Source organism: Siniperca chuatsi, linkage group LG2 (genome assembly GCF_020085105.1).
Source record: "Siniperca chuatsi isolate FFG_IHB_CAS linkage group LG2, ASM2008510v1, whole genome shotgun sequence".
In the NCBI taxonomy this organism is placed as follows: domain Eukaryota; kingdom Metazoa; phylum Chordata; class Actinopteri; order Centrarchiformes; family Sinipercidae; genus Siniperca; species Siniperca chuatsi.
In genome coordinates, this window is record NC_058043.1 from 29,978,748 (window position 1) to 30,005,064 (window position 26,317).

The window sequence follows — 26,317 nt, forward strand, 5'->3', positions numbered from 1 at the left end:
TTTAAAAATTCATATTAATACTGAGATGCTATGCCACTTCATACTTACACTACATTTCAGAAGACAATATTAACAATGATTTTTATTTATATACGATCACACATTATACAACACCTTTTACTCCACTACATTTATTTGACAGCTGTACTTACTACTTACTTTACAGATTAAGCATTTATATACAAAACATGATCATTTTAGAGAATATTGTGCATTGCTACAGATTAAACTTTTATGTTTCATACCTTAAGTACATTTTAATAAAAATTATTTTACTTAAGCAAGATTTTGTATACAGTAATTTTACTTGTTAATGGTGTATTTTAATTGTGTGGTATGGCTACTTTTACTTAACTTTACTTACTTATTGTTGTTTTAATCAGTTATGAATTAAACTTCCAAACAAACAAATGTATTCTTTTGAAAACACCTTACACAGTGGGCTCTCTTGCACTTCATTTCACTTTGGTTTGGCTGCTGTTATTTTATGTTATGTGTATGTTGTATCCATTAACAAGCCATTTAGTTTGGTTTTGACATTGCAGGTCTCATACATGTCTCTGCTGCAACTCAATTTGTCGTAGGAATTTTCTTTAATCAAGTTTTTTTCTTTTTTCGTTCTCTAAGCGTAAATGTGTTGCCTTACAACATTAACCCTTTAATAGTCTCCCCATCTATTTGGTAGATAAGTTAAGTTGTACTTAAGTCAACTTGATCGAGCCATCACTAGCCATCATTAGGGCCAAAAAAATCTGAGGGTGCACTGCAGTTTTCAGAATCAGGTGGCTTCCTTCCCGGGAATTAGCAGCAGAAAAGTCACTCATAGCATGTCTTCTGTTTGTGGTGTTTTTATAAGTAATTATTTTTTTTATTTAGTTTAGTTTCAGAGAGCTTACTGAACAGAGTAATATAAATTAATACCCCCCAATGTCACAGATACGCCAGGCTTCACCATCCACCAATCACCCATACCTGCTCCCAATTACACTCCTGCTCCTGCTCTAGTCACAATCACAGCCAGTACAAAAGACCTGCACTCACCTCAGTATGTGTCCAACCTCGTTTGAATCAAGGACTCTTTATGTCACTCAGCATATCTTGTATTTCTCCTGTCCAGTGTTTCCCTTGTCTCCAGCATTCTCCTGTCTTCCTCCAGTGTTACTCCTGTCAGCATCCAGTGCTTCGCCTGTCTGCCTCCAGTGTCCTCCCCGTCTGCCTCCAGTGATCTCTCTCCATACTCTGTATCTCGGGCTGTCATTCAATAAAGAACGTTCTGGTCCATCTCTGTGTCCCCTGCCTGTCTGTGATGTAACAGCCAAAAGTCTGATGACTAATTTCTCAAAAACTCAACTTCAAAACTTCTACTGATCAGAAGAAAGCTGGTATTGCTAACCATTTTTGCAAAAACTGAATACTGCCACGGACTACAAAGTGATTGTATGTATAAATTTAAAATATGATTATAAACTGTTGTCAGGGTGATACATCTAATGTTATTTCATTGTATACTATTAAATTATTATATGATTACAAAGATGAGCAAGTCTTATCTGACTGAACTGCAGATTATATGTTTTTGTTGTTTTTATATGACATCATTGTAATAAAAATGTTAATGTTTATGTTGTATGTAAAATGTTTTATTTATCAGGTTTTACACATCTCTTTTTTTTATAGACAAGAGCAATGTGTAACTAGAAAATGTCTTATTTCACTTTAATTCAGAAAAATGTGTCTGTGTGTTTGTTATGGTATTCATTCTTTTGCTATAATCGGTCATCTCAACCCTTTGGTAGATGCTCATAAATTTAAAAAAAAATTGTGTGGTCACTTTAAAAAAAAAAGCAAATTTAGTTGTTAGTGCCCAAAGTAACTAAGAAATGGAAAAAAATCCATAATTTTTTTAATGATAGGACTATTAAAGGGTTCACTAAATCCAATACAAAATGTCTTTTCACACATAAAATTACCAAATAGAAACTTTATTTTCGAATGAACCTCGAACTATGCTTAATATAACAAGTCTTCACATTTTCTTACACTTCTCACAAGCAAGGAATTTTCAACCTTAGCAGTGTAAGATGGCAGTATGATAACAAGGTAGATTTTAATTAAGTAAGAGCATTCTATGAGTTGTTGATTTCCTGCAGATTGTCAGCAAACTCATTTACTCACTTCCCCCCTCTGTTGGCCAATCAGTAGCAGAGCTGATGCAGGTGACGTCTGGGAAACGACCTGAATGTACTCAGGGATGTTGTTCACGTCATTTCAGTTCACTGCTGGGCACTGAAGCCGTCACAGGGGCAGACTACGTGGCACTCTCATACTCACTCTGTAATGCGCTGTGAGTTTTACAAACTCCCCTGGACTCGGTGCAGGTGCCATCTGTCTCATTGTGAATCAGAAATGGGTTCAGTGGGAGCAGAAGTTTGGAAGAAACTGTCAGCCCAGAATGTAGGTCAGCAGGTTCCCACACCAGCTTCCCTCTGATGTCCAGAAGCTTCGGCTCTGTGGCTTTTTCTGAGGAACCTGCAGACTTTCCGTTCAGATGAGAAGAAAACTTTAGAGCCCCTTGTCAGTTGCTGTTTTCAGTGTTTAGTTGATACTCTTGTTTTGGGGCACATATTTCACTTTTTTCCACTGCTGAATTCTTTTAGTTTGGCTGCTGCAGTAAAATCTCCCCACAGGGATCAATACATTTATCTTATCTTTAAGTGTCCAAAATTAGACTGATGACTTGTCATACTGTGTGTGTGTGTGTGTGTGTGTGTGTGTGTGTGTGTGTGTGTGTGTGTGTGTGTGTGTGTGTCTGTCTGGCAGCCAGGAGCCACACTGCACACAGCTGGTAACATGGCTGTAGCGTCTCATCCCAGCAGGGTGTATTCTTAGCGCCCTAAAACCCAATAAGTGAAATGAGATTAGACGAGGGACACACACACACAGACACATACATAACCCAAACCTCAACCACCACCACCACCCACACATGAACACACACAAGCTTAAGACTGAGCTCATGACAGAGTGGCTTCTGCTGAAGGCTCCTGTCTGTAAGTTTTTTCTTGCTCTTCCAACATCTGCAGTTGTGACTGAAACCAGCTTTGATGTCACACGTTAACAGACATGTTCATTGTCCTTAACCACTTAACATACAATTCTCCTTTTTGTTATTTCACCATTTACTATTAAATTTTAGTTATTTTTTTATTTATATAGTGCCAGTTCATAACAGAAGTTATTCTATTCCATTTAGATGCCTTGTGCAGCGTTTTTGTACACATTTTCTCTGTACTGTGTGTACATTAGTTGGGTTAACAGCAGTTAATATGTCTGTTTTTGTGGGTTTTCTTTTGCTCTGTTTTGTTTGTTTCTCTTAATTCATGACATTTTGTTTGCATCTTATTAATTTACTTGTTTCCATTCATGCATACATATTATTAGATTTTATTATGTATATACTTTAATTGTGAGGCGTCATAATTGCATCAGTTACTAAGACTTGTTACCCCACTAGAACACTGCGCTCCCAGAATGCAGGCTTACTTGTGGTTCTTAGAGTCATCAAAAGTAGAATGGGAGTCAGAGCTTTCAGTTATCAAGCTCCTCTACTGTGGAATCGGGTCCCAGTTTGGGTTCAGGAGGCAGACACCATCTCCACATTTAAGAGTAGGCTTAAGACTTTCCTCTTTGATAAAGCTTATAGTTAGGGCTGGCTTGGGTGAGTCCTGAACCATCCCTTAGTTATGCTGCTATAGGCCTAGACTGCCAGGAGACTTCCCATGATGCACCTCTCTCCTCTCTCCTCCACTCCCTCTCCATCTGTATGCATTGTTGTCCCATTACTGCATGTTACTAACTCGACATCTTCTCTCTCCTGTACTTTTTTGCTTTCTCGTCTCTCCTTCTGTCGCTTTCAGCATGTATTTCTACCTCCAGAGCTGCAGAGACTGGATCTTTGGTTGTGGGCCACCTGCTGCCCCCGTGTTCCTGCTCGACAACTGCTACTACAGTTGTTGTTATTGGCTTTGTTACTATTATTATCATTATTATTCTTATGACTATCATTCCTATTATTATTGCTTTGTTGATATTAATATTACCACTACCTTTTACATTATTACTATTTTAAAACTCTAAGTGGAATTTGCATTGTGCTTCCCTTTCCCCCATCCCCCATCTCTCTCTCTGCCTCTGTCTTTCTCTCTCTTTCTCTCTCTCTCCCTCTCTCTCAAAACAGGCAGATGGCCGCCCACCATTGAGTCTGGTTCTGCCTGAGGTTTCTGCCTGTTAAAAGGAAGTTTTTCCTTGCCACTGTTGCCAAGTGCTTGCTCATGGTGGGATTTGTTGGATCTCTGTAAATAATGTTAGAAAGAGTACGGCCTAGACCTGCTGTATAGGAAAAGTGCAAAGAGATAACTTCTGTTATGAATTGGCACTATATAAATAAAATTGAATTGAATATTATACTATACTATACTTTCTATGTATCTATGTAGTAAGTGGCGGCAACTCTCATATGGTGACGACCATTGTACACTCATACTAAATATTTTATTATATTGTATTTATTAGATTTTAGACTCTATATGATATTATACTATACTATGTTTTACTATATTATTTCATTATACACTATTATATCATTACTCATTATCATTAATACAGACTTAGTTATGTGTTGTTACTGAACATATTATATTCTGTTATTTCCGTACACTGTTATGGTAGTTTGTATCACTTACACTTACATATAAATAAAATATAAAAGATATATGTAAAATAAAATATAAATTAATTAATCAATGTAATATAATATCTAATATGTGATCCTCTATCATACTACACTGGTGTCTGTCGCTTAGTGGCAGAGCGGGGCATCCACTAATAGGAAGATCAGCGGTTCGATCTCGGCCTCCCCAATGTCTAAGTGTCCTTGAGCAAGATACTGAACTGAATGATTAGTGAATGATCCGATGAGCAGTTGTGTGCAAGTGTGTGAATGTATATTGTATGTATATTGCTTGCCTTGTAATTTTGACTTATATATTTGCATTTCTGTATGTATGTAGGTGCAATATTTCTTTCACTCTGAATGTTGAGCATCTTGGGTAGTAAAGGTCTTTTATCTCATCTCTATTCAGTAACTGTTTGTGTCATTCAAACTATTGTTACTTACACTGAATAAATGTTAATGTTCTGTGAGTGTAGCGTGAAGGGAGCTACAACTTTAATGTCATTGTGCAGCCTTGTGTTGTAGAATGACAAATAAATGTACTTTGAACCTTAAAACCTAATCCAATACCATGTTTCTTATGGCAGCAACATGTTAAATAGAAATACTCTACATGGTTGTTATACATTTTTCCCCATATTTCAGTCTGACATATTTGGTATATTTAAAAATAAAGTCCTGTGGGTTTGAAAAAGTAATTTGTAGTGATGGACCCAGGCAGTGTGGATTCCTGTACAATAAATAATGTATTTTTGTTAGTAAAATTTAAATAAAATATCATCTTGCAGTCTTCAGTCCTCTACCTTGCTCTTCTTCTTAGCCAGGATCAGGTGAGTCATATAGATTCCTTAGTGGTATTACATTACATTGCTGCCTCAACTTATTATCCTCCTATAAAGTTTTCATCAATCAATAATGTGTAGCTGACATATGTCATATTATTGGGATTTGCTGGTTTCAAATGCAGACATTTTACAGCCAAGCTTTAAATAGCCCGTTGACCACATAATATTTGGTTGAGTGTGTGACAGGGAGCTTGAGGTGCTGCCAAGAAGTATGTGCGATTTGAGTGGTGTGTGTAGGCCTATGTGTGTGAGTGAAAGAGAGTGTGTTTATATGTGTGTTGGAGAGGAGTGGAGGGTGGCTGTGGAGGGCATTAGTGAATCGATGTGCTATTGCATCCTCCCAAGAGACCTCCAAAACACACACATTGTCCCGTCTACACACACACACACACACACACACACACTACCTTAGCAGCGCACTAAACCCGCCTCCTTCATTCCCAAAAAACTCCCATCTCGCTGCCATACCTCCATATCCTCGCACCGCCCCTCAACTAAAGTCAGCACACACACTCTCTCCTCTGCCAGACGCACCGAGAGACGGTGGTGTGTAAGCAGGGGTCGTGCGTATTTACGCTCAGTGTGTGCATGAGAGTTGGAGAGTCCGCGGCTCACTAACAAATGCCCCGCTTGTCTGAGAGCGGGACCGGCAGTGGATGATAAGCCTTCAGGGAGAAGGAAGAACCGCCTTAGAGCTCGATCTTTTGGCTTTTATTTGACTGCTTCTTCACGCGCTCTCCCGACTGGCGTTAACGCGTAACTGAGAAGGTAAACAAACTAGTTGATTAAGAAGAAGGGTCCTATTCAGGCCAAGCGGCTCCAGAGTTTGATCGTATTTTTAGCATCCCTCGTTTCCCCTTCTCCCCGTCCCTTCTGAGTGCGGAGTGGCAGAGGAGGGACGGGAGAACCGGGCGGACGGACTGTGAAGTTGCGCGCCTCCCCGGTGGATGATCCACTGGATGCTGCGATGGATTAACAGCCTTCTCCGGACCCTGCCGCTGCTTCTTTTTCACGGCCGACCCCCTGTCCACCTCGGGATTATTTCAGCTCTCACCGACCTCCCCTCCCTCCCTCTCGAGATGACCGAGGAATATGTTTTGCGATGCGTCCTGATGCTCTGCGGTGCACTCCTCTCGGCCAACGCGAGTAACTGGCTGTAAGTTGGATATTTCTAATCCTGATTTTAGAAAGTGGACCACATCCCTCACTCTTTTTCAAATCCATTGTTATCATTCGCCTGACCGCATCCTATTCCTCCTCACTGTCATATATCCACTCATCTTCTTCTGTCCTCTTTCCCTATAGCTCAGTGGCTGTTCAGGTTAATTGTTAACCATCTCTCTCTCTCTCTCTCTCTAGGCAGGTGGAAATATGACAATAATATGTATGTACAGCTTGAAGAAAAAAGTTTATAAAGTTGGTATCAGATGTGATTTTAACAGGTCTACTCTTGCCATTGTTTGCCATCAACCCCATTGGTTATATGAACACCATATCCGAATATTTTGGAAATGATGTAAATGAGACTTGTAGAAAGAATTAAGAAGCAACCTGTAAAACTTAATGTATTAATGTTCTTGTAAATATCAAGTAAAAATGTGAAACTGAATAATTACTGACTTTTGAAAGCCTTCAAGAAACTGTAAGGAGTTCACAGACCAATTTAGCCTCTGACCTGCATCCTTAAAAAAAATCATAGTCCTAAATTTGGATTTTGTCATCACCTATTAGAGGTCAAGAGAAAGACAGACACTGATGCTGTTAATATTAGGCAATATCAGGTGCATTTGAGTTTAAGAATTTATTCAACAAAAATGATATTCTATTATTAAATTGAGATATAAATATCCCAGTAAATAATCAGTGCCTGACTACTACAGAAATATTATAGTGACATGAAAATACTTAAAATACATAAATAAATAAAGTAGAAAACCACCACTATTAGTTTACCATTAAATTCTGCACACAGACACCAAGTGTGTATATTAACGTAATAGTGAAAACATAGGGATATCTCAGGAGATAAGGAAAAAGTTCAACAATGTCAATATAAGCTCACAGACAAATGACAGCCCATAATAGAATATTTTATTATTCACTTATGTATTTAATTTTGATGGGATGTCAGAGCAGTCCTAAATCCCCATGGAGGATAACACACAGTCTGACTCGCATGTGTGTGCCTGCTCTCCCGGCAGCCTGTAGGAGGTGGTTAGGTGGGTTTCTGCATTCCTCCGCAGGCTCCACTCCAAATTTACAAGCGGCGCTTATCATTAAGGGAGGACCTTCCTGTACTCTTGCAGAGAATCAAGGCTCTGGTGGTATGAATTATACCTGAGATTGATAGTTATTATTATATGACACAATTCCTTACTCTTACAATCTTCTTATAGGAACTTAAATTGTGGCTTATTTGCCAAATACTGAATGTATACTGACTTTCATTTTTGCATTTTTATTTTACTTAATTTCCATGTATTAATACCTTTGTAAGATTTATAATAGAATCACTACACCCTTGTGTGTTTCCATCAGGATAGCACTGCAGATAACCTAAATTATATTGTTGACAGTCATCAGAATAAATCAAATTACAGTCTTCCCAAACAGCACTGCCTACCTTGAACTCTGTCACTGAGTGCAGGGTAATTGTGCTGTTTGGGGCTGAAGGCGTGGTGACAGCAGTACAGAGCAGGCATGTACAGGCAGGCTGCCGGGCTGCCAGTCTGCCTGACGGGATTACACTGTTCTGTGTGGGGCTATCTCAGTCCTCAACACCTCAACAAACACTTAAGCTACACAGCAGCAGGTATACTCAGGGTTAAAGGATGGGAAGCAATTAGGAGAGAGATTACTGCTGTCAGCTAGGACCATAAAACATGCAACAACTAACCTAACTACTGTATGTACCAAGCAGTTAACCACAACAGCACATGACTGGACAGGTCATCAGGACTGTTCATTACAATAGTTAGCCAAATTAACATCTCTCATATGTTACTTCCATATCATGAATTTATTTTGTATTTGGGCCTATTGTAAATTAAATATTTCAATGAAATGAGGTGGAAAGAGGGTCCAGCTGCATGGCTAAGGCTGTTTTAATCAATTTTAAAGGCTGATACCATTACATAATGATAATAATAATAATAATAATGTATTTACCTTACGTGTAACAAAAAGAAAGTGCTCCGAGATTTTGTCTTTAAATATCTGCTGCTTGTGTTCGCCTTGTGCCTACATTTTATCAAATATCTGACCAGTTTTATAATATAACACAGTGTGAAGGACTGCCAGAGCTGGAAAACAAGGAGAAAATTTACAGCAGTCTGACGAAGATCGACCAATATAATAAAAATAATAAAATGTATATTATATTACATAGTTGGGTGAGAAGTTGTGTTTTAGTTCATGTTGATAAATCAGATTCCAGACCAACAAAGCAAAATATGCTTTAGTGTTCATTTCTGAAGAATGCAAATAATATTAACTTAATAAGCTGCATCATTGTACTGATGAGGTAAACATCAGCTCTTGAAATGTTTCACCATAAAAACATCAAGCTGATGCTACAACCAGTTAACACTGAACTTAACTTTGCACAAAAGATCATCTTTTTAATCTAATATCTGTGGTGGATGTGATGTTGTCAGGCCGTATGAACTCCTCAAAAACATCAACATGTGTTCCCAACTTTGAGAAATGTATAGCACGCTGTGTGAACCAATCAGTACTGAGATTTTTGACTTGTTTTTAAAATAGCCAGAAATAGCAACCGGAAGCTAAGAGACAAAACCAGAAATGGAACTATTAAAACAAAAAGGGGGCAGGCTTCATAAGGTCAATACAGTTTAAAGGGGCATTCCAGTGATTTAGTCAAACAACTGGACAACTCTTAAAAGACAGATATAAAAACAAATGATTAAAATCGAAGCAGCAGAGGCTGAGATATCCTGACCTGAGTATGAGTCACAGGACACAGGATCCTACATTTCCCATAATGCAACTTGAAAGCATCTTTTCATTAGTTGATTCCTGCCTGTTAAACGCTCATGTCTTTCAAACTCCACACCTCCAGTTTGTAATGCAGGCTTTCTGTTATGAATTTGTAGTCTCCACACCCAAGTGGAGATGACCATTATGACATCACTATGACATCATCAAGGTTATTTTCTCAGTCTTGACAAAGCTCCTTCAGAGCCACAGAAGACATTATACAACTGTTTTCACAGGCTGAGTAGTACTCCTTCTGAATAGTAAACTATCTTCATATGTAAAATTGGTGGAGTGGCCCTTTATGTAAAGTGTACCGTTTAATTGGGTTGTTTTGTTTGTTTCATTGTGCATCTTCACTGGTATAGTGATAACTTTTCGATAAAGTAGATGAAATTTTGCATGAGGAATTAATTGATATTTGATTTTATATTAAAACCAGTATGGCCCAAGCTGAAAAAGGTGGTGGATTTACCCTAAACACTGTGGTTTAGAATGTATTAAACAGTTGCAGTCCACTGTTAATTTTGTTAACAAAAAATATTACGAAAAATGTTCAACAACCTTTTTTCCATGACTAAGACGAGATGTTGACAAGCTAAACATAGATCTTTCATAATAAAAACAATGACAAAATTTATGTTTTCGTTGACGAGACAAGACGGGACTAAAATGTTGGTGGTGGGCTCTCGGACATTCAAAAAATGCGTGACATATCCCCAAATGTGCGCCTAGTCTGTCTGTCAAAATATAAAAACAATAACAATGCATCCCTGTCATTGATTGCCATGTACAGCTGCTGTCCCGAATCGACAGCAAGTTTATGACAACATGATGGCTTCACCGCAAAAAGGGTTTGGTCGGGGGGAAAAAATGTATTTATGGATGCACTTTATTTATAATTTGTCAGAAAGGAAAACACAATGCACTGTAGTAATGGGAGACAGAGAGACGCCCTGTGGCTATTAGGTGGGAAGAACTGTAAGTTCTAATGTTAACTAAGCATATACATTTTCTAATGTAAAGTCAGTGTTAATGTGGAGTTGGCTATGTCTAGCTATTAGCCTCGCTGGAAGCCAATTTTTCTCGCAAAAACAGTTTTCAGTTTGGAGCAAGCGGCAACCTCTGTGGCTGAGAAATGAAGCCAACGTCCATGTTTTATACAGTTTATGGTTTGCGGTAGCAAATGAATTGAATGAACCCCCGGCTTGTCCTATGGTTTGGGTGAAACATATGAGGAAAAACTAAGACTTAATCTAAAATAGCTGCTAAAATGAACACTGTTGCAGTCTTCAGTTATGTTTGCTTAGCATTGTTACCATTGATAATTGTGACAAAAATTCACTGGCTCTAGCTTCTCAAATGGGAATATTTTCTGGTTATCCTTCTTCTGTAATCTGACTGACGTCAGGGTTTTGGACTGTTAGATAAAATTTAATTAACAATTTAAATATGTAATTTTGGGCTCTGAGCCTTGGTTCTGTTCATGATCTGAAATATGACAGATTATTATTGTTTCACACATGAAACATTTCTTAAAATCTGCAATCACTGACTACGATTCAGAACACAGAATTTTTTGTAACACCTCTGAGCTGTTCTTACGTCACATTAAACCACAGCCTGAAGTGGACTGTTTGTTTACCTCACCTGTAGCTCTTCCTATGCCTGTCACCTTTAGCCCGTAAGCCAGGATGTGATCACTTTGCCAAATCTCTGTGGCTGCTGAGTCATGTTTAGTGTACCGCTGTCGAATAGGGATTTGAATACTACTTTTCATTAGTTTGTCTGTCATCATCCTCCTCCTCCTCTTGCCTTGCTCCGACTGGTTCTGCTGCACCTGCATGCTGCTCCAACTCTGTCGTGTGTGTGTGCATGTCTAAGTTTCTGTGCGTGTGATTTTAGTGATTTGGTTAATCATATAAGCTGCCATCTTCCCCAACAGTGGCACACACTCAGTAATTACCACACTGACCACAGAAGAATGTTAGCCACTTATAATACACCACACACACACAGTTCTCACACACAAACGCATGCACAGCTGAACACAATGTTAGAGCGGAAGCAGGAAAGTTGTGTGTCTCTCTCTGTGTGTGTATGCATGTGTTTTGAAATCAAATCAAAGAATTTAAGAATGTACTGGCTAGTGAGAAATCAAATGAATTATCAAGAGGACTCACTTTAGTCTTTAGAAGAAGAAATTCAGTCGTTTTGACTCTTTAAGTTACTTATTACATTTAAGGACTTTTACAGTAGAGGTTCAGTTCTGTAGTGATGGGCAGCGACCCAGATACTGTAGGTGACTAATACTAATATTTTATTATTTCTCTATTCATAAAAATATCAAGACTAAGAGTCTACAGCCATCCTGTAAGGCTGTGCTTAAGTAAAGCTGGGCTTTCAGCTAAATGCTAACGTCAACATGCTAACAATGACAATGCTAACAGGCTGATGTTAAGCGGGTATGATGTTTACCATTGACGCCATCTTAGTTTAGCATGCTAACATTTGCTAATTAGCACTAAACAGCTGAGGCTGATGGGAATATCATCGGTTTTGCAAGTATATTGTCATAAACCAAAGTATTGGACAAATAAAAAATTTTTGGGCATCCCTGTGGCTTAGGGTTAAGATAAGAAAAGAAGCTGACCTCGACAATGTTGCTTTAAGGTTTGGTTAGGTTGAGGCACAAAAAGACTTGGTTAGAGTTATGGAAAGATCATGGTTTGGGTTAAAATAAGTACTTAATTGAAGTAACAATGATAAACACTTGGTTAAAGTTAAGGAACAATTGTGGTCATAGTTAAAAGAAACAAACGTTGACTGTCGGTAGGACACAGGAAATTAACAGTAGTCTCCCATCTTAAAGTCAATGTTTTGTTGACCCATCCATCCATCCTCCACCTCCTTCCTCTGTAGACTTTGTTGCTCTATTACAAGGTCACCTTACTCCCTCCTTTGCTCCTGATGGACAAGAGTCATAACTCCTGCAGCCGCTAGAGGGCTTTATTACTACGTAAATATGTCATTTTGGAGCATTTGCTGAAACAATTGATTTTCTTGGGAGGACAGTCTCCTCTCTACTGTCTGTAATAAGGGCATAAAAATGCCCTTTTTTTACATGATGGTGGTGCTAGAAGAAAAGGCGATCACCAAGTTATTACAATTCACCCTTAGGTGAACCCTGAATGTCTGTACCAAATTTCATAATAATCCATCCAGTAGTTATTGAGATATTTCAGTCTGGACCAAAGTGGTGGACCGACCAACCAACTGACTGGCATTGCTATGCCTAGAGCCATGTCGCTAGCATGGCTAAAAATTTGTGACAACTCTATCTAACTTCATCTGTCTTCTTCTGTTTACGCATGTGTAAAACATGTTTTGTAATATATAGAGTAGTGGTTTAAATAAGTAGTTTTTGTAGATAGTCAATTATTCCTCCCATTATCTGTGATTATTAGCGAAAGCTAGCGGCATGGCTCTAGGCTCATTTCTAGGGATGGCATTGGCAATTTCAGTCTGTCAGTTTTCTGTCAGTTGGTCAGTCCACCACTTTGATCCAGATTGAAATATCTCAACAACTATTGGATGGCTTGCCATAAAAACTAGTAACACAGAGTGTTTGCTTTTTAAACATTTCACTTTCAATAGGGCACAGTGGGTTCAAGTTCGGATGCCGCAGCAAAGCAACTAGAATATGAAAAAGAATATGGTTGGAAATTCATATTACTGAATGTTCTGGCAAAATGATTATGCTTTTCCCTTTAAATTACTGAATACACTGTGCATTACTACTCAACATCTTGTCAGTAGCATCATGGTGTTACACATATCACATATCACAGATAACTCACTAACAACACGTCATCAATATCTGTTTACATACTGTAGGATAAAAAGCACACACAGTGGTCTTTCTTTGTGTCTTCTTCTCTGTGCCTCTCTTTGTCTTCCTGTTTCTTTGTGTGTGTGAGTGTGTGTGTGTGAACAAACATGCATATGTCCTGGAAAACCATGGTGAGGTGCTAAAGAGATGGCAGCTGATGAGTAACCAGAGAAAGCAGAGACCTTGGCATTGCATTACACACTGGCGCCTCATACTTCTTTCACACACAATCACACACACACACACACACAAACTCTCTCTCTGTGAAAGTGAATGTGGTAAAGCTGTGGCATGTTATTTCAAGCCCTCTGTTACTAGAGTGTGTACAATTATTGTGACACACTTGGAGCCACGGGGAGTCGCCGAGGATGACCAGATTACAGCTCAGGCTGACGAGGAAACACCTGGGTCGCTGAAAGACGAGAGACAGTTCTGGTAGATCCACAGAGAGGTGCATGGGGCTTTTAGGAGACAAAACATACCATGGCCATGTTGGAGGGCTTATGCTCCTGGGCAACAATGGCTGTTAACAGCTGATTACATCGGAATGTATACTGCAGCTTCTGTTAGATGCTAGTGAGCAAATTAAACAAGGCGGGAACAATTACTTTCCTTAAAAACATTTTTAAATCATGCGCAATACGATCATATGCAAATATCCATTACTGTAAACCAGAGGTTTTCAAACTGTGAGGCGTGTCTCCGCGGGGGATTGTGGGAAACTTGAAGGAGGGAGAGACGTGAGGCAAAGATACTACTGAGGTGAATGGGACAGGTGCTTGCTGGTGTTCTGAAAACAACTGGAAGTTAGTTATTGTAGTTTGGCCCGCTCACCAACATGGTCAGCAGTTCCAACAGCAGCAGTGGCTGTGATACACAGCTCATGCATACAGCTCATGCATACAATTAAGGTACTGTAAAACCCTGTCTATTGCAAACAGGAGTTGCTAATACCTAATTTGGCATACTTAGAATTGTGCCAATTTGCCAAAATGGGGTATAAGTTTGGGGGTCCCTTAAATCAAGTCCGTGTCCAGTGGTAAAACCCCTTTATTATTAATGGAAGAGCACACCTGGGAGCATAAGCAGCATTTAAGGATATTTAAAGTAACAATCAATTCTTGACTTTTGTCCATAGAGAAACAAATTTGTATTTTTACCCTTTTAAGTTACTTATTTCATTAACAGTTCATCTTAACCTTAAAATTAAAAGTTTAAGGAGTTTCTTAAAAGTGTAAAAGTAAGGGAATCTGTTAAGTAGTGATGGCTAGGCACCAGATTGTTGAGAACCATTCTGAAAATTCTAATCTCATGCACAGAGAGTTCTCTTCTACATACAGACTTGTGTACAGTACAGTTTATACATATGTTCAAACTGTGTAAATAGTAAGCAGGAGTGTAAATGGTACATGTCCAAACCTGCCTGCTGCACATGACTTATTTCAATTTTACAAGCAAGCTTATCTTATCTATCCAAATTGAATGTGAAAATAAAAGCCATAAATTAGTCTTTGACATTGTAGAAAAACTCATCACTAATACAAATTACAATCTTTTTAGCTTATGATTCCATTAACTTTTTTATCCAACAAATTGACAATATAGCATATCAAATCAATAGTCTGCATTATTGTAAAGCCATCATGTTCGCCTGCTCACTTTGCTCCAGTTTAATTTGAAACTCTTAAAATTACCTCATCCAAATTTCAAAAATTGCATATTAGACTCTATCTCACTAAATGTCCTACCTTTACAGTCTTTCCCCCTATCATATTAATTAACTTAATCTCTTCTGGCAGCACTTGACTTTGAATAGGCCATAATTAAAACTAATTCACAAAAATATATCTTCCCATAGATTAACAGTAACTACAGACACATTTCTAATCTCCCATTTGGCCCATTTTAGTCATGTTTAGCTCATATTTTGGTTATTTAGCCCACACATAGGCTGTATGGTTGAGTCTCACTGCTCTCATCAATGCAAAAACACAATCAGCCATTTCCAGCAAACAAGCTCAGACAAGCTGACTGTACCTGAAGTAAATGATTGGTGAAGAAAGTTCTAGCAAGCTAAGGAACCAGATATTTTTCTTCAAAACATATGCTTAAATGTCTTAGATTTGTCAGGTGTTCAAACTCCATAGGATGATAATCTTGCACTGTGTCTCCTGCTTAAATTGGAAGTTGTTGCAAGGGAGTGTAATTTAATAATCTGATGAATGGTATGTGAGGGCTGTGTTTCTGTGAATTTGTCTTGTCTCTTTGACCCCCTGGTGGTCAAATATGCAACTTAAAAAACATTCCCTCTCATAACTTACAAAGTTATCCATGCATTTACATATACAATTATGATGCACAATGCCTTTTTTGTTTTTGAATAGAAAATAAATACCAATTAATAATTGTTTATATTAATCTATCTGTATTATTATATATAGTCAACCAAAGAAAATCTTCTTGGTCGACTGAAATTCTACCTACTCTTCAACCAAGCGATTGGTCGATGGGGGGGAGGAAAGCTGCACGTTATCTCTATATTAACTAAATCGGCCACAGTGCATTGAGTGCACTGTACCTGGTAGCCTAAATCAAAGTTACACAACGTTGCCAAGCAAATGAATTCCTATACTTTGACCATTTCTTTATCACACATGTTGTGTTGAGTCAAGCAGGGTAGCAGGTGAAAAAGATTGGACCCAAACGCAGACAATAAAGGCAGGCTGGTACTTTTCAGTGATTTAATGCAACACGCTAACGCCAAGTTCAACAGGCTAACCTACTTAATAAACACTAAAACAACACAGACTAATACATGGCAAAACTTACAGCAGTTTGAAGTCGGGTCACAGACAGCTGGTATCGATCCATCATTGAGCTTGAACCGTTACCGCAAAGCAGTCCATAGTAAAATGCACACACACGTTGCCATCAAAAATAAACTTTATCCACTCAGCTCTTTTTTGCTCTGAGGTTAGGGGTCGATGTAGCGATTTGTGCTGGTTCTTTGACATGGTGTCAATTACTTTGGAGCTGAGTAAAAGTTCAGTAAGCTATTGCAATTGCTATCTCCTAATGGAGACTACTCCATTAGGTTGGGCGAGTTCAAAGTTGTGAAAACAGGTGTGTTTTGACTTCCTGTCTTATAAGTCTTATAGTCTATTAAATCATTTGATTATTAAACACATTTGTTGAGTAAAATATATTTGAATATTATTTTTATAATAAATCATAATCAATGTTATTTCTAGCACAATATAGCCTATCACTCAAAAATAAAATACATCAGGTCTGCATATCCCTCCCACCCCCGAAAATAATGGATTAAGAAGCGCCTTTCTCCTCATGAAAGTAACACCACTGATTGTCCAACCAATGAAATTTTGGTCGGACAAGAGCATATTAAAAAACCAATTGACCAACCGACCAGAAGGTGTCAGCCCTAGTTATGTCCCTTTTTCTAATCATTAAATGCCATTCACCGCTATCATGTAGTGTTTTAAACTTATTAAGTTTTAAAATAAGTTGATACACTGTTATTTTTGTCCCTCAGCTAACTCTTTAAAACCATTTTTACTGAGCCTCCAACTCAGTAAAAATGGACAAACTGCTTCCTAACCAGATTTTCAAGTTATCTTCTGGACCCATTTCAAGTTGTCTGGTTAAAACTTGTGGAAGCTGGTTGAATTCAAACTACTTCTTTATTTTTAGCCATGCTAGTGGCATGGCTTTATGAATGGATGCCAGTCTGTCTGTTGGTCGGTCCACCACTTTGATCCAGACTGAAATATCTCAACAATTACTGGATGGATGGAAATTTTGTATAGACATTCATGGTTCCCAGATGGTGAATCCTAAACACTTTGGTGATCCTCTAACTTTTCCCGTAGTGACATCATCAGGTCAGACTTTCAATTTGTCTGTTGTCTGTCACTCCAGCTTCCTCCTGTACTTCTCACCTTCAGGTCAGCTTGGATTGCCCTCACCTTCTCCCTATTACCATCAGTAAAGGCCCTCCTCTTGGCATTCAGGATGTCTTTGATACTTTGTTACCCATGGTTTGTTATTTGGATAACAATGGACCATCTTAGTTGGGACATTGCAGTCCACACAGAAGTTAATGTAGCCAGCGATGCACTCAGTGAGCCCATCAATGTCCTCTCCATGAGGCTCACAGAGGACATCCCAGTTTGTCACCTCAAAACATTCCTGCAGTGTCTCATAGGCCTCCTCTGACCATCTCCTCACTGTCCTCGTGGTCACAGGCTGCCTTTTAACCAGAGGCACATAGCAGGATTTGAGGTGAACCAGGTTGTGGTCTGACCACAAGAGCTGTATGGGGGAAGAGCTGTATGCATCCTTAACGTTAGCATACAGCAGGTCCAGTGTCCTCTCCTCTCTAGTAGGACAATTCACATACTGGGTGAAATTAGTCAGTGTTGTTGAAACACTGACATGGTTGAAGTCACTCGAGATTAATATGAGTGCACTTGGGTGTTGAGTCTGGAGTTGTGCTATGGTGGTGGGAATGGCGTTGCACGCCGATGCCGGGTTAGCGGGGGGCTGTAAACAGCCACAACAATGGCATGTGAAAATTCACGTGGCAGATAATATGGCCGGAGTCCCACAGCTAACAGTTCAATGTCCGGGCTACAGATACTCTGCTTGATAGTAACGTGACCAGGGTTACACCATCTGTTGTTGACCAGCACAGCAAGCCCACTGCCTTTCCACTTACCACTCCCGGTGTGACCCCTGTTGGTCCGAACAGTCTGAAAGCCGTCGATGGAAACATTATAATCTGGTGTAGCCATGTCTCTGAGAAGCACATCAAACTACACTCACGGAACTCCGTCTGACTCAGGGCTAACGGCGTTAGCTCGTCCATTTTATTCGCCAGTGATCTCACGTTGCCCATTACGAGAGAAGGCAGACACGGCTTAAATCTCTTGTTCTTAAGTCTCTTTTGTCTGGACCCCTCTCTCTTCCCTCGCCGTTTCGTTCCACATCTGCATCCTCGGTGTGTCCTCCTCCAGATCTCAGTGGGGACATCAGTTGTCCTGGGCGCCATGCCGCTCGGTTTCAGCGCGATCAGCTGTTCCCTGGTGTAAACAATGCGGCCAAACAGCTGATCTGCAGCGGTGCCCTGTCCGAGTAGCAGGAGAAATTTAACTGCGAAAAAAGTACCAAAACACTTTCTACTCTCATTTTTTGTAGAGAGCGTAGTTTAAATTATACTTAAACACAAGTTATTCAAGTTTTGAAGAAAAAGGAAAGCTAAAAGTTGGAAAAAGTAAGACAACGAGATGGAGCTACGGCAACAGGCAGCATGCACGTTGGCGCATGCGCACTAACTAAGGCTCTAAGGCTAAGGCACTAAGACTCCTGAACCAACTACTGTATGTCAGCACTGCTTTTTCTTCATTTTGATGTTTTGTTTTATAGGCATTTGACGAGTTTTATTCCTCAGTGAGATATCCATCATTTGAGAATTTAAAATTTATTTTATTTTATAGCAAACATATATACTTGTATACTTTAACACAACAGAGTCACACTATGGTATCATGGACACTTATCAAAGAAAGAAAACTTAGGCTGTGTTTAAATGACTATCCATTTGTTTGTAATTTAACTAACAGGCAGGTTGGTTTCACCAATGAGTAATGTAGCAAGAATCACATGTACTGTTGTTAAGGTTACTTACAGTTTAACTGCTCATTGATTTAGAAGGGTTATTAAACTGTTTATGTTTGAGGTGTTCCGATATACAATTTAAACAGATACCTGCCAGGCAATCACCAATATCCAATCATCAATATACTTATTTAAACTGCATTGAAAATAAGACGGTGTAGTCCCTCATTCGTCCAGGAGTGTTCTATCGTAGAAAAGGTTTCAGTCGTAGTCATCTGGACACTGTTTTCAGAATCAAGACGTTTCGGCTCCCATCCGGAAGTCATTCTCAATTGTGAGAGTGTGTCTCACAATTGAGAATGACTTTCGGATGGGAGCCAAACGTCTTGATTCTGAAAACAGTGTCCAGATGACTACGACTGAAACCTTTTCTACGATGCATTGAAAATGTTGTTTTTACAGTGTAGATTAAACCTGGTGGACTGTGCAGGTGAAGTTGTGTCTTCTTCACTTTGGTGTCTGAGAGCCTCAATCTATCATCCACATGTTGGAGGTATATTTTTGGACAGAAAATCTTCAAAATGTTAAGGATAGTTAAATGATGTGACAAATGTGCTAAGATAATGATTCCAATACAGGGCAGAGTTCAGCTTTAGTACAGTGCATCTCAGATTCAGCAAGGCAGGTACTCTCTAACATGGCACTTGAACACTTTCAGACAGGTTCAGAGATCAACATAAGGTTAGAGTTGATCAGAATTAGAAAGTTTTTTTTCTGTTTCTTGATCTATTTTTTTCCTCCTCTGGAAATAACTGACATCTGGTGTCAGCTTTTCTTGGCTGTGTAGATTGATGTGACATGTACAACAATCCCTCACTGAGGTGGCATATTAAGGCATTGTCTGACATTACTCAGATGTTTCACCTGCACGCCATATTCCAAATTCAAACAAAGATGTTTGTTAAAATTGTTCAAAAGCTGGTCTAATACTGTAAATCCAAACTTTTCCAATAATTCTCTGGATCCGCTAAGAAAACTTTTAGGAAAGTGGAAACTATATAAATAGGTTTAAAGGCTTTTTCCATCTTTCTGTGTTTTGGGCACTTAACCAGTTCATCATGCAATCAACAGAGGTGTTTTCTCAGAACAATTTGAACAGACACATGGCACGACATTGGCTGTTCAGAGCAGTCTGATCATCTGAAGCCATCCAGAGTGCCACAAAAAGGTTCAGAAGGAAGGAGGGCAATCTTAGTGCTGTACTGTAGTTCAGTGTAGCAAAGTGGCTAAAGATAAACTGAGAAAATAGTGCCCTCTATAGGTCACTGTATGTTTTACATACTGTAGGTGTTCACTGCAGAGGGGTTAGCTCAGGTCACACCACAGTCACACTTGTCTTTATGAGCAAGTTAAATCTCTGCTGCCTGCTGGCTCTCTACTAGCAGTACTAAATGTAAGGGTTTCTTGAGCATTTTACTTGTATTGGCCTAAAACTAAAGAATAATATTTTCCATGCATTAAGTCAAAAATTCAGCTGTAACTTGTTGCAGCATTGCTTGCAGGTCTGTTAGCTCTATTAAGACCTGTGCACAGTGCCTTTCAGCTCTCCTCCTTGCATTTCCTATCCATCCTATATTTACCTGTGCTGTGTACCTGTGCTGTATGCTCAGTAGTGGAAAGGCAAACATGAGGATATTTTCATATAAATACACAGAGATGTTGATGGCGGCAGATCGTGTGCTGCTGTTTGTGAGCATTTGTGTGTGTGTGTGTGTGTGTGCAGCAATGCTCAGAAGTTTACTGAAGCACACAACTGTCATGCAGATATTTCTAGCTTCTATATCCCCTCCCTCCCCTGCATTTCTCTCTTTTCTCTACTGTCCCTAATTTCTCTTTCTTTTGGCCCTCATTTTAGCTTGAATTTTGATTCAATTACAAAGGAGAAAAAAGATGACAAAAGTTGGCACTGACCTAGTTTTGCTTAAACTTATTAGATCAATGCAATTCTGCCTGTTTCTGTTAAATCCAGCTAATTTTGTAAAAAGTATTGTGGTGGCAAAGAAATCAGTGATAAGACAGGAATCCTTCATTTTAGGCTTTATATACGTAATTCTTCAACAGTATCCTTACTCTCTTCAAATCAAGAGAATGCAGAGCCAAATTGTAAACTGAAATGTACTTACTATAAATATTATATACTATATACATAATATGCAGATGACAACTCAAGACCTCTCTTAAGGCATCGGAGACTACTTTTCAGTTTGGCATGCTAAACACTGACGTAGGGCTGCAACTAAAGATTAATTTGTCAATAATGTTTTGGGATTAATTTATTAGTAATTTACACAACGTCTGAAAATAATGAAAAATGTTGTTCACAAGTTGCCAGAACCCAAGGGGATGTCTACAAGTTGCTTGTTTTGTCTGACAACAGCCCGAAGATAGTCCATTTAAAATCATACAAAACTAAAGAAAAGAAGAAATAAACAGCATATCCTCACATTTAAGAAGCCAAAACCAGCAAATTCTTCATTTTTGCCTGAAAAATGGGTATAGTTTGACATTTAGGAAAATACGCTATTTGGCTTCCTGCAGAGAGTTAGATGAGAAGATTCGTACTATTGAAGTCACTGCTCCTGGCCAAGAAATAGTCCCACACATAACACGCAACTTCTTTTAAAAATCCATCTTGTTGTTTTTACTCTTCAGTTTGTATTTGGATTAAACAAACTAGATCTATTGTGTTATTTCCAAAATATCAAACAATTACTTTAACCACTGGAAAAAAGAAGTACATTCTGGACCTTTGGTAACAATTTACTCTTTTGTTAAATATGACTTAACTATTCATTAATTAACAAAATTGTTGTTGATTAATTTTATGTTGATCAACTAATACATGTCAACTAAACTTTTCTGCAATACAATAAAGTGCTAATTTACATTTTTTAATTGAAAATGCAGTAATTCATATTTATAATGTATAAATGTGGTTCAAAAGTCATCTTTGTATTACCCTTCATTTCCTGTCTCCAGATAACAACCTGCGTCACCACTGTTTAGAATTATCTCTTATATTCAGTTCAGCCTTCTATGAGGTTGTGGGGGCCTCTGGGTGGGAGGTATGGAGCATTCCACCTGGACTGTGGTGTGTTTGCAGGCCGCTGCATGTTTGTGTTGCATTAAACATTGCAGCCTTCACAACACCACTGGCTCTACTGGACTTAGGCCCCTGGGATTTAAGCACGCAACCACCAGAGACCAGAGAGATGTGGGGTGATGGTGTGTGTTGCTCTGTCCTTCTACGGGTTAACTACTCTGTCTCTTTGTTGAGGCGTTTTGTTAACCTTGTCTCTGGGAAGTGAAGGGTATATACCGCAGAATGAACAGATAAAGTGAGACAGAGATGAAAACACTCACACACACTCACCCAAGGCCTGTGCTGATTTTTTCCCACGCGTGTATACACACACACAAACACATATCCAGAAAATCACCTGAATAACAGCTTATCCAATGTTTATTAAATGTTTCCAGGGTGAATGTCAGGCCAGCGGGATGCAATCCAGCTGTTTGTGTCTGTGAGTGTGATGCTGCACGTCAGACAGGCAAGTTTTTGTTGCCGTCTTTTGTTTTCTCCATGGGTAGTTTTTATTGCTGTCTGATGGTCTCCGAGCTGGATGCCTCGACCCAAACATAGCGCCCTGCCCAAGGCTATGCTAAACAACAAAGAGGGATCAAACGCCGCACATGGCTTTCATGAAAGCCTCACAACGGCAATGGAGCAAATCAAAGCGGGGCAGAGCTGAGATGGACTCGATCCACACTGGGAAGGGAGGACATGACCTGTAGATTTGGGAAGAGAAATAACCTCATGGAGAGAGCTGGACAGACAGTGGGGCTAGGATTCCCTCAACAGTTTAGATTTCCTGCAACTCAATTCACAAACAAATTTAAATTAAATTATCAGGTCTTGTTCTTACAACTGTTATCTTTCCACATTTTCATATCAGTATCCTTAATGGTGAAATTACTTTCAAAGGCTTTTCATATCTTAGTTGAAGTTCTATGACCAGAGTGTTTTATTCCTCCCAGGATTGTTTAAGCAGTAGTGTGTAACTTTTAACAGAAGAAATAACACATTCCTTCTCTTACAAATGAAAAGTTGAATTCATAAACAATAAACGCACCCTTGCTCAGTTGAATACACTCAGGGATTTTCCTGCTACAGCCTTACTTGATATGGTATGACCAGTAGCTTATGATGGCTAATGTTAGCAAACTTTAGCTACATATTGTTGTTTACATTTTCTGTCAGTTTGCTGACTTTATGACTCTACATTTTAGCATGTCGCAGAAAAATATTTTAATCACAAAAGGACAACAGGAGATATTTGTTGTTTCCCGATTGTAGTCCCATCCTTCACTTGCTCTCAGTCAGGATGCCTAATAATGATGTTTTTAAACCTGCAATAACCTTTTTGACCACAGCGGAAACAAGTTGACATATAATCATCTTTTAAGTTGATATGGCAATTTACTTATTTACTTGCTTATTTACACATCCAGCAGCTACAGAGCAACATTAGCATTCATTTGTAGTCATGTTTCTGGCCACCTGATGATTATAAGTCCGATTTTCACTCTCTTTTGCTCTGTTTCTGGTCTCTACCAACTCCTGAGGAAAATATCAGGCTCTTTAGCTGTTAAATGCTCCACTATTTTTCAGCAGTTAGTTACTACCTTTTTCTGTCTGCTGTGGTGGGCAGCATGCAGTGCTTGTCATGTTTTTTCGCAGTGAGCTAAAAGATGCTAAATGCTCCCTAGAGCTGAAGGTAAGAGTTGGGTGGTAATTTTCTGTGCGTTTGCCACTAAGCAACCCCTTAAGCATAATAATTTAATAGAAATATTAAAAATTAGAAATATTGATTTTTGCAGCTTTAAGCACAATGTTGGGAGTTAATGACATGAAAACATTGTACTCTGATGAAGGATGGGGGCCTTGGTGATGCTCCTGAGGAAACTGAGTCACCTTTATGAGAGAGTGAGGTCACCCCTGAGGGTGATTGTGAGCGGATGTGGCTGAGATGTGGTGGAGTGGCAGAGAGCGGGGTTATCACAGTGATGAGTGCCATCACAGCGACAGAAAGAGAAAGAGAGAGAGAGATTATCTAAACTGTTGAGAGGAGAAGATGACAGGGTGAATGGAGAGGAGGAGCTGTTTGACCTCTGGAAGGATGATATACTAATCATACTACCAAGCTCAGGATGGTTAAAAGAGCTGAGAGCTAACAGTTGATCTATACATAATAAAATAAATAATCAGGATGTCATGGACCCTTTTTTATACATATTGATTCTATCAGCTGGTGTAAAACATTGGTAACTTGACTTTGTGTTGTGCATTATAGCTTTGTCAATGACCTGACAGCAGAATTCTCTGAAATCTGGCTCTGTGCCACAGCTTGATTGAGACGGGCTAACAGGGCTTTACAGAGGTATGTGTGGTCTTTGGAACTCGTAACCCAAGACTCATAAAAAAGCTTGAGAAACCATAAGGAAAAACATGTCTACTTGTACAGAATGATAGCCTAAAAGTTAATTTTGTTGGAATTTGCCTTTATTAAGGGCCATTTTGATTTTCAAATACTGCCCATGTATGGAGGAGCCTGCAAATACATTCATTCCTTCATAGTAAAATAGTTAGGTTATCACATTCAATACATTTGTCCTTTAAGACTTTTTTTTCACACAGTTGGGTAGCTACATTTCACAGTGGATGCCAGATTTAGTTCCTACAATTTAGATGATCATGTACCACTGTGGTGCGTAATGCAGTGCATTGCTTGCAGTTTATTTTTTTGATGTGATGTGATGGGATGTGAATTCTTGAATATACTTTGGATATGCCTGTTGAACAACATTTTATTTTTCCTTATTGTCCCTGAAAGGAATAGTTCAACATTTTGGGAAATATTTTCTTTCATTCTGAGAATGAGAGAAGAGGTTAATGTCAGTGGCTGTTCGTTTAAGTACAGAGCCAGAGTCAAAGCATATTTAGCCTAGTTTAGCATAAAGACTGGAAGCAGGGGGAAACAGCTGGCCTGGCTCTGTCCAAAATTTGAAAACACATCTACCAACACCTCTAAATATCATCAACTGATACAATGAATAACGTTTGTTTAATCACAGAAGGACAATTTGTGTTTCTTTGGGTGAGGTACATGCTGGAACTATTTTGACAAACAACAGTTTTTATCCATTCCCCCCATAATTACACCTCTCTTTTAGAGTCACTGGTATTTTTTCACTTTGGACAGAGCCAAGCTAGTTGTTTCCCCCTGCCTCCTGTATTTATGCTAAGCTAGGCTAAATACCTCCTTACTCCATCGCTGTACTCAATGCACATGAGACATGAGAGCGGTATCGATCTTCTCAATTAATTCTGAGAAAAAATGTGGAACCAATTATTAAAAAAAAAATTATGCTGTTGCTAAATGTTGTGTTCTGTTAATACGAGGGCACGAATAAGTAATTTGAATTACTAATTTGTGTGCAAAAATGTGTTTTTTTCCCCCCGTGACACCTGCCACGCTCCATAAAAAATTTGTGTGGAGTGCTAAAAAAGACCACTGCCAAGAACAGTTTAAATATGTTGATGCTGCATAAAAAAATCTATCTCAACAAATTATTTAATGTAGTATTAAGACATAAAAATTATGTCTAATGTAGACAGTACATAATCAGGGCTGCTCCCTTTATGGAGACCCAGTATCACGTGAAAGCGTGTAATACACCCGCTAGAGGATACCGTGTCAGTGTCACGTTTTGCCTCACCTAGGCGTGAAAAGTACACGCGTGTATGAAGGTGTAGTACCAGCAGGGGGCGATATTGACGGGAGCAAATGACGAACGTAGTATAAAAAATGACACGGTTGGGGTGGATGGATGGCTCAAACACAGGACTTTCACACGGGAAACTAGTCAGAGTTGATTGTTTTAAGGAAGTAGGTATTTTAACCCAAACCATGATCTTTTCCTAAACCTAGCCAAATAGTTTTGGTGCCTAAACCTAACCAATTAGTTTTGGTGCTTAAACCTAACCAAGTAGTTTTGGTGCCTAAACCTGACCAAACAGTGACCGTCACCTGAAATGTTTTTTAGCAAGCTTTATTTTGAAAGTCTAACTGGACGCTGCATATTTATTTTTTG

The 26,317-nt window shown here is 38.9% G+C and overlaps 1 protein-coding gene across 3 annotated transcripts in view; it reads left to right on the forward strand.

Annotated features, from left to right (window-relative positions):
• The first annotated feature begins 6,066 nt into the window (after window positions 1-6,066).
• Window positions 6,067-26,317, forward strand: part of wnt4 (wingless-type MMTV integration site family, member 4) — a 37,493-nt gene continuing 17,242 nt past the window's right edge. For all 3 annotated transcript variants that reach the window (XM_044223111.1, XM_044223104.1, XM_044223118.1), the window contains exon 1: window positions 6,067-6,733. Coding sequence is in view for 1 of the 3 variants with exons in the window: in XM_044223104.1 (XP_044079039.1) it covers window positions 6,525-6,733 (209 nt within the window). In the remaining 2 variants the exon portion in view is untranslated. The remainder of the gene's footprint in view (window positions 6,734-26,317) is intronic.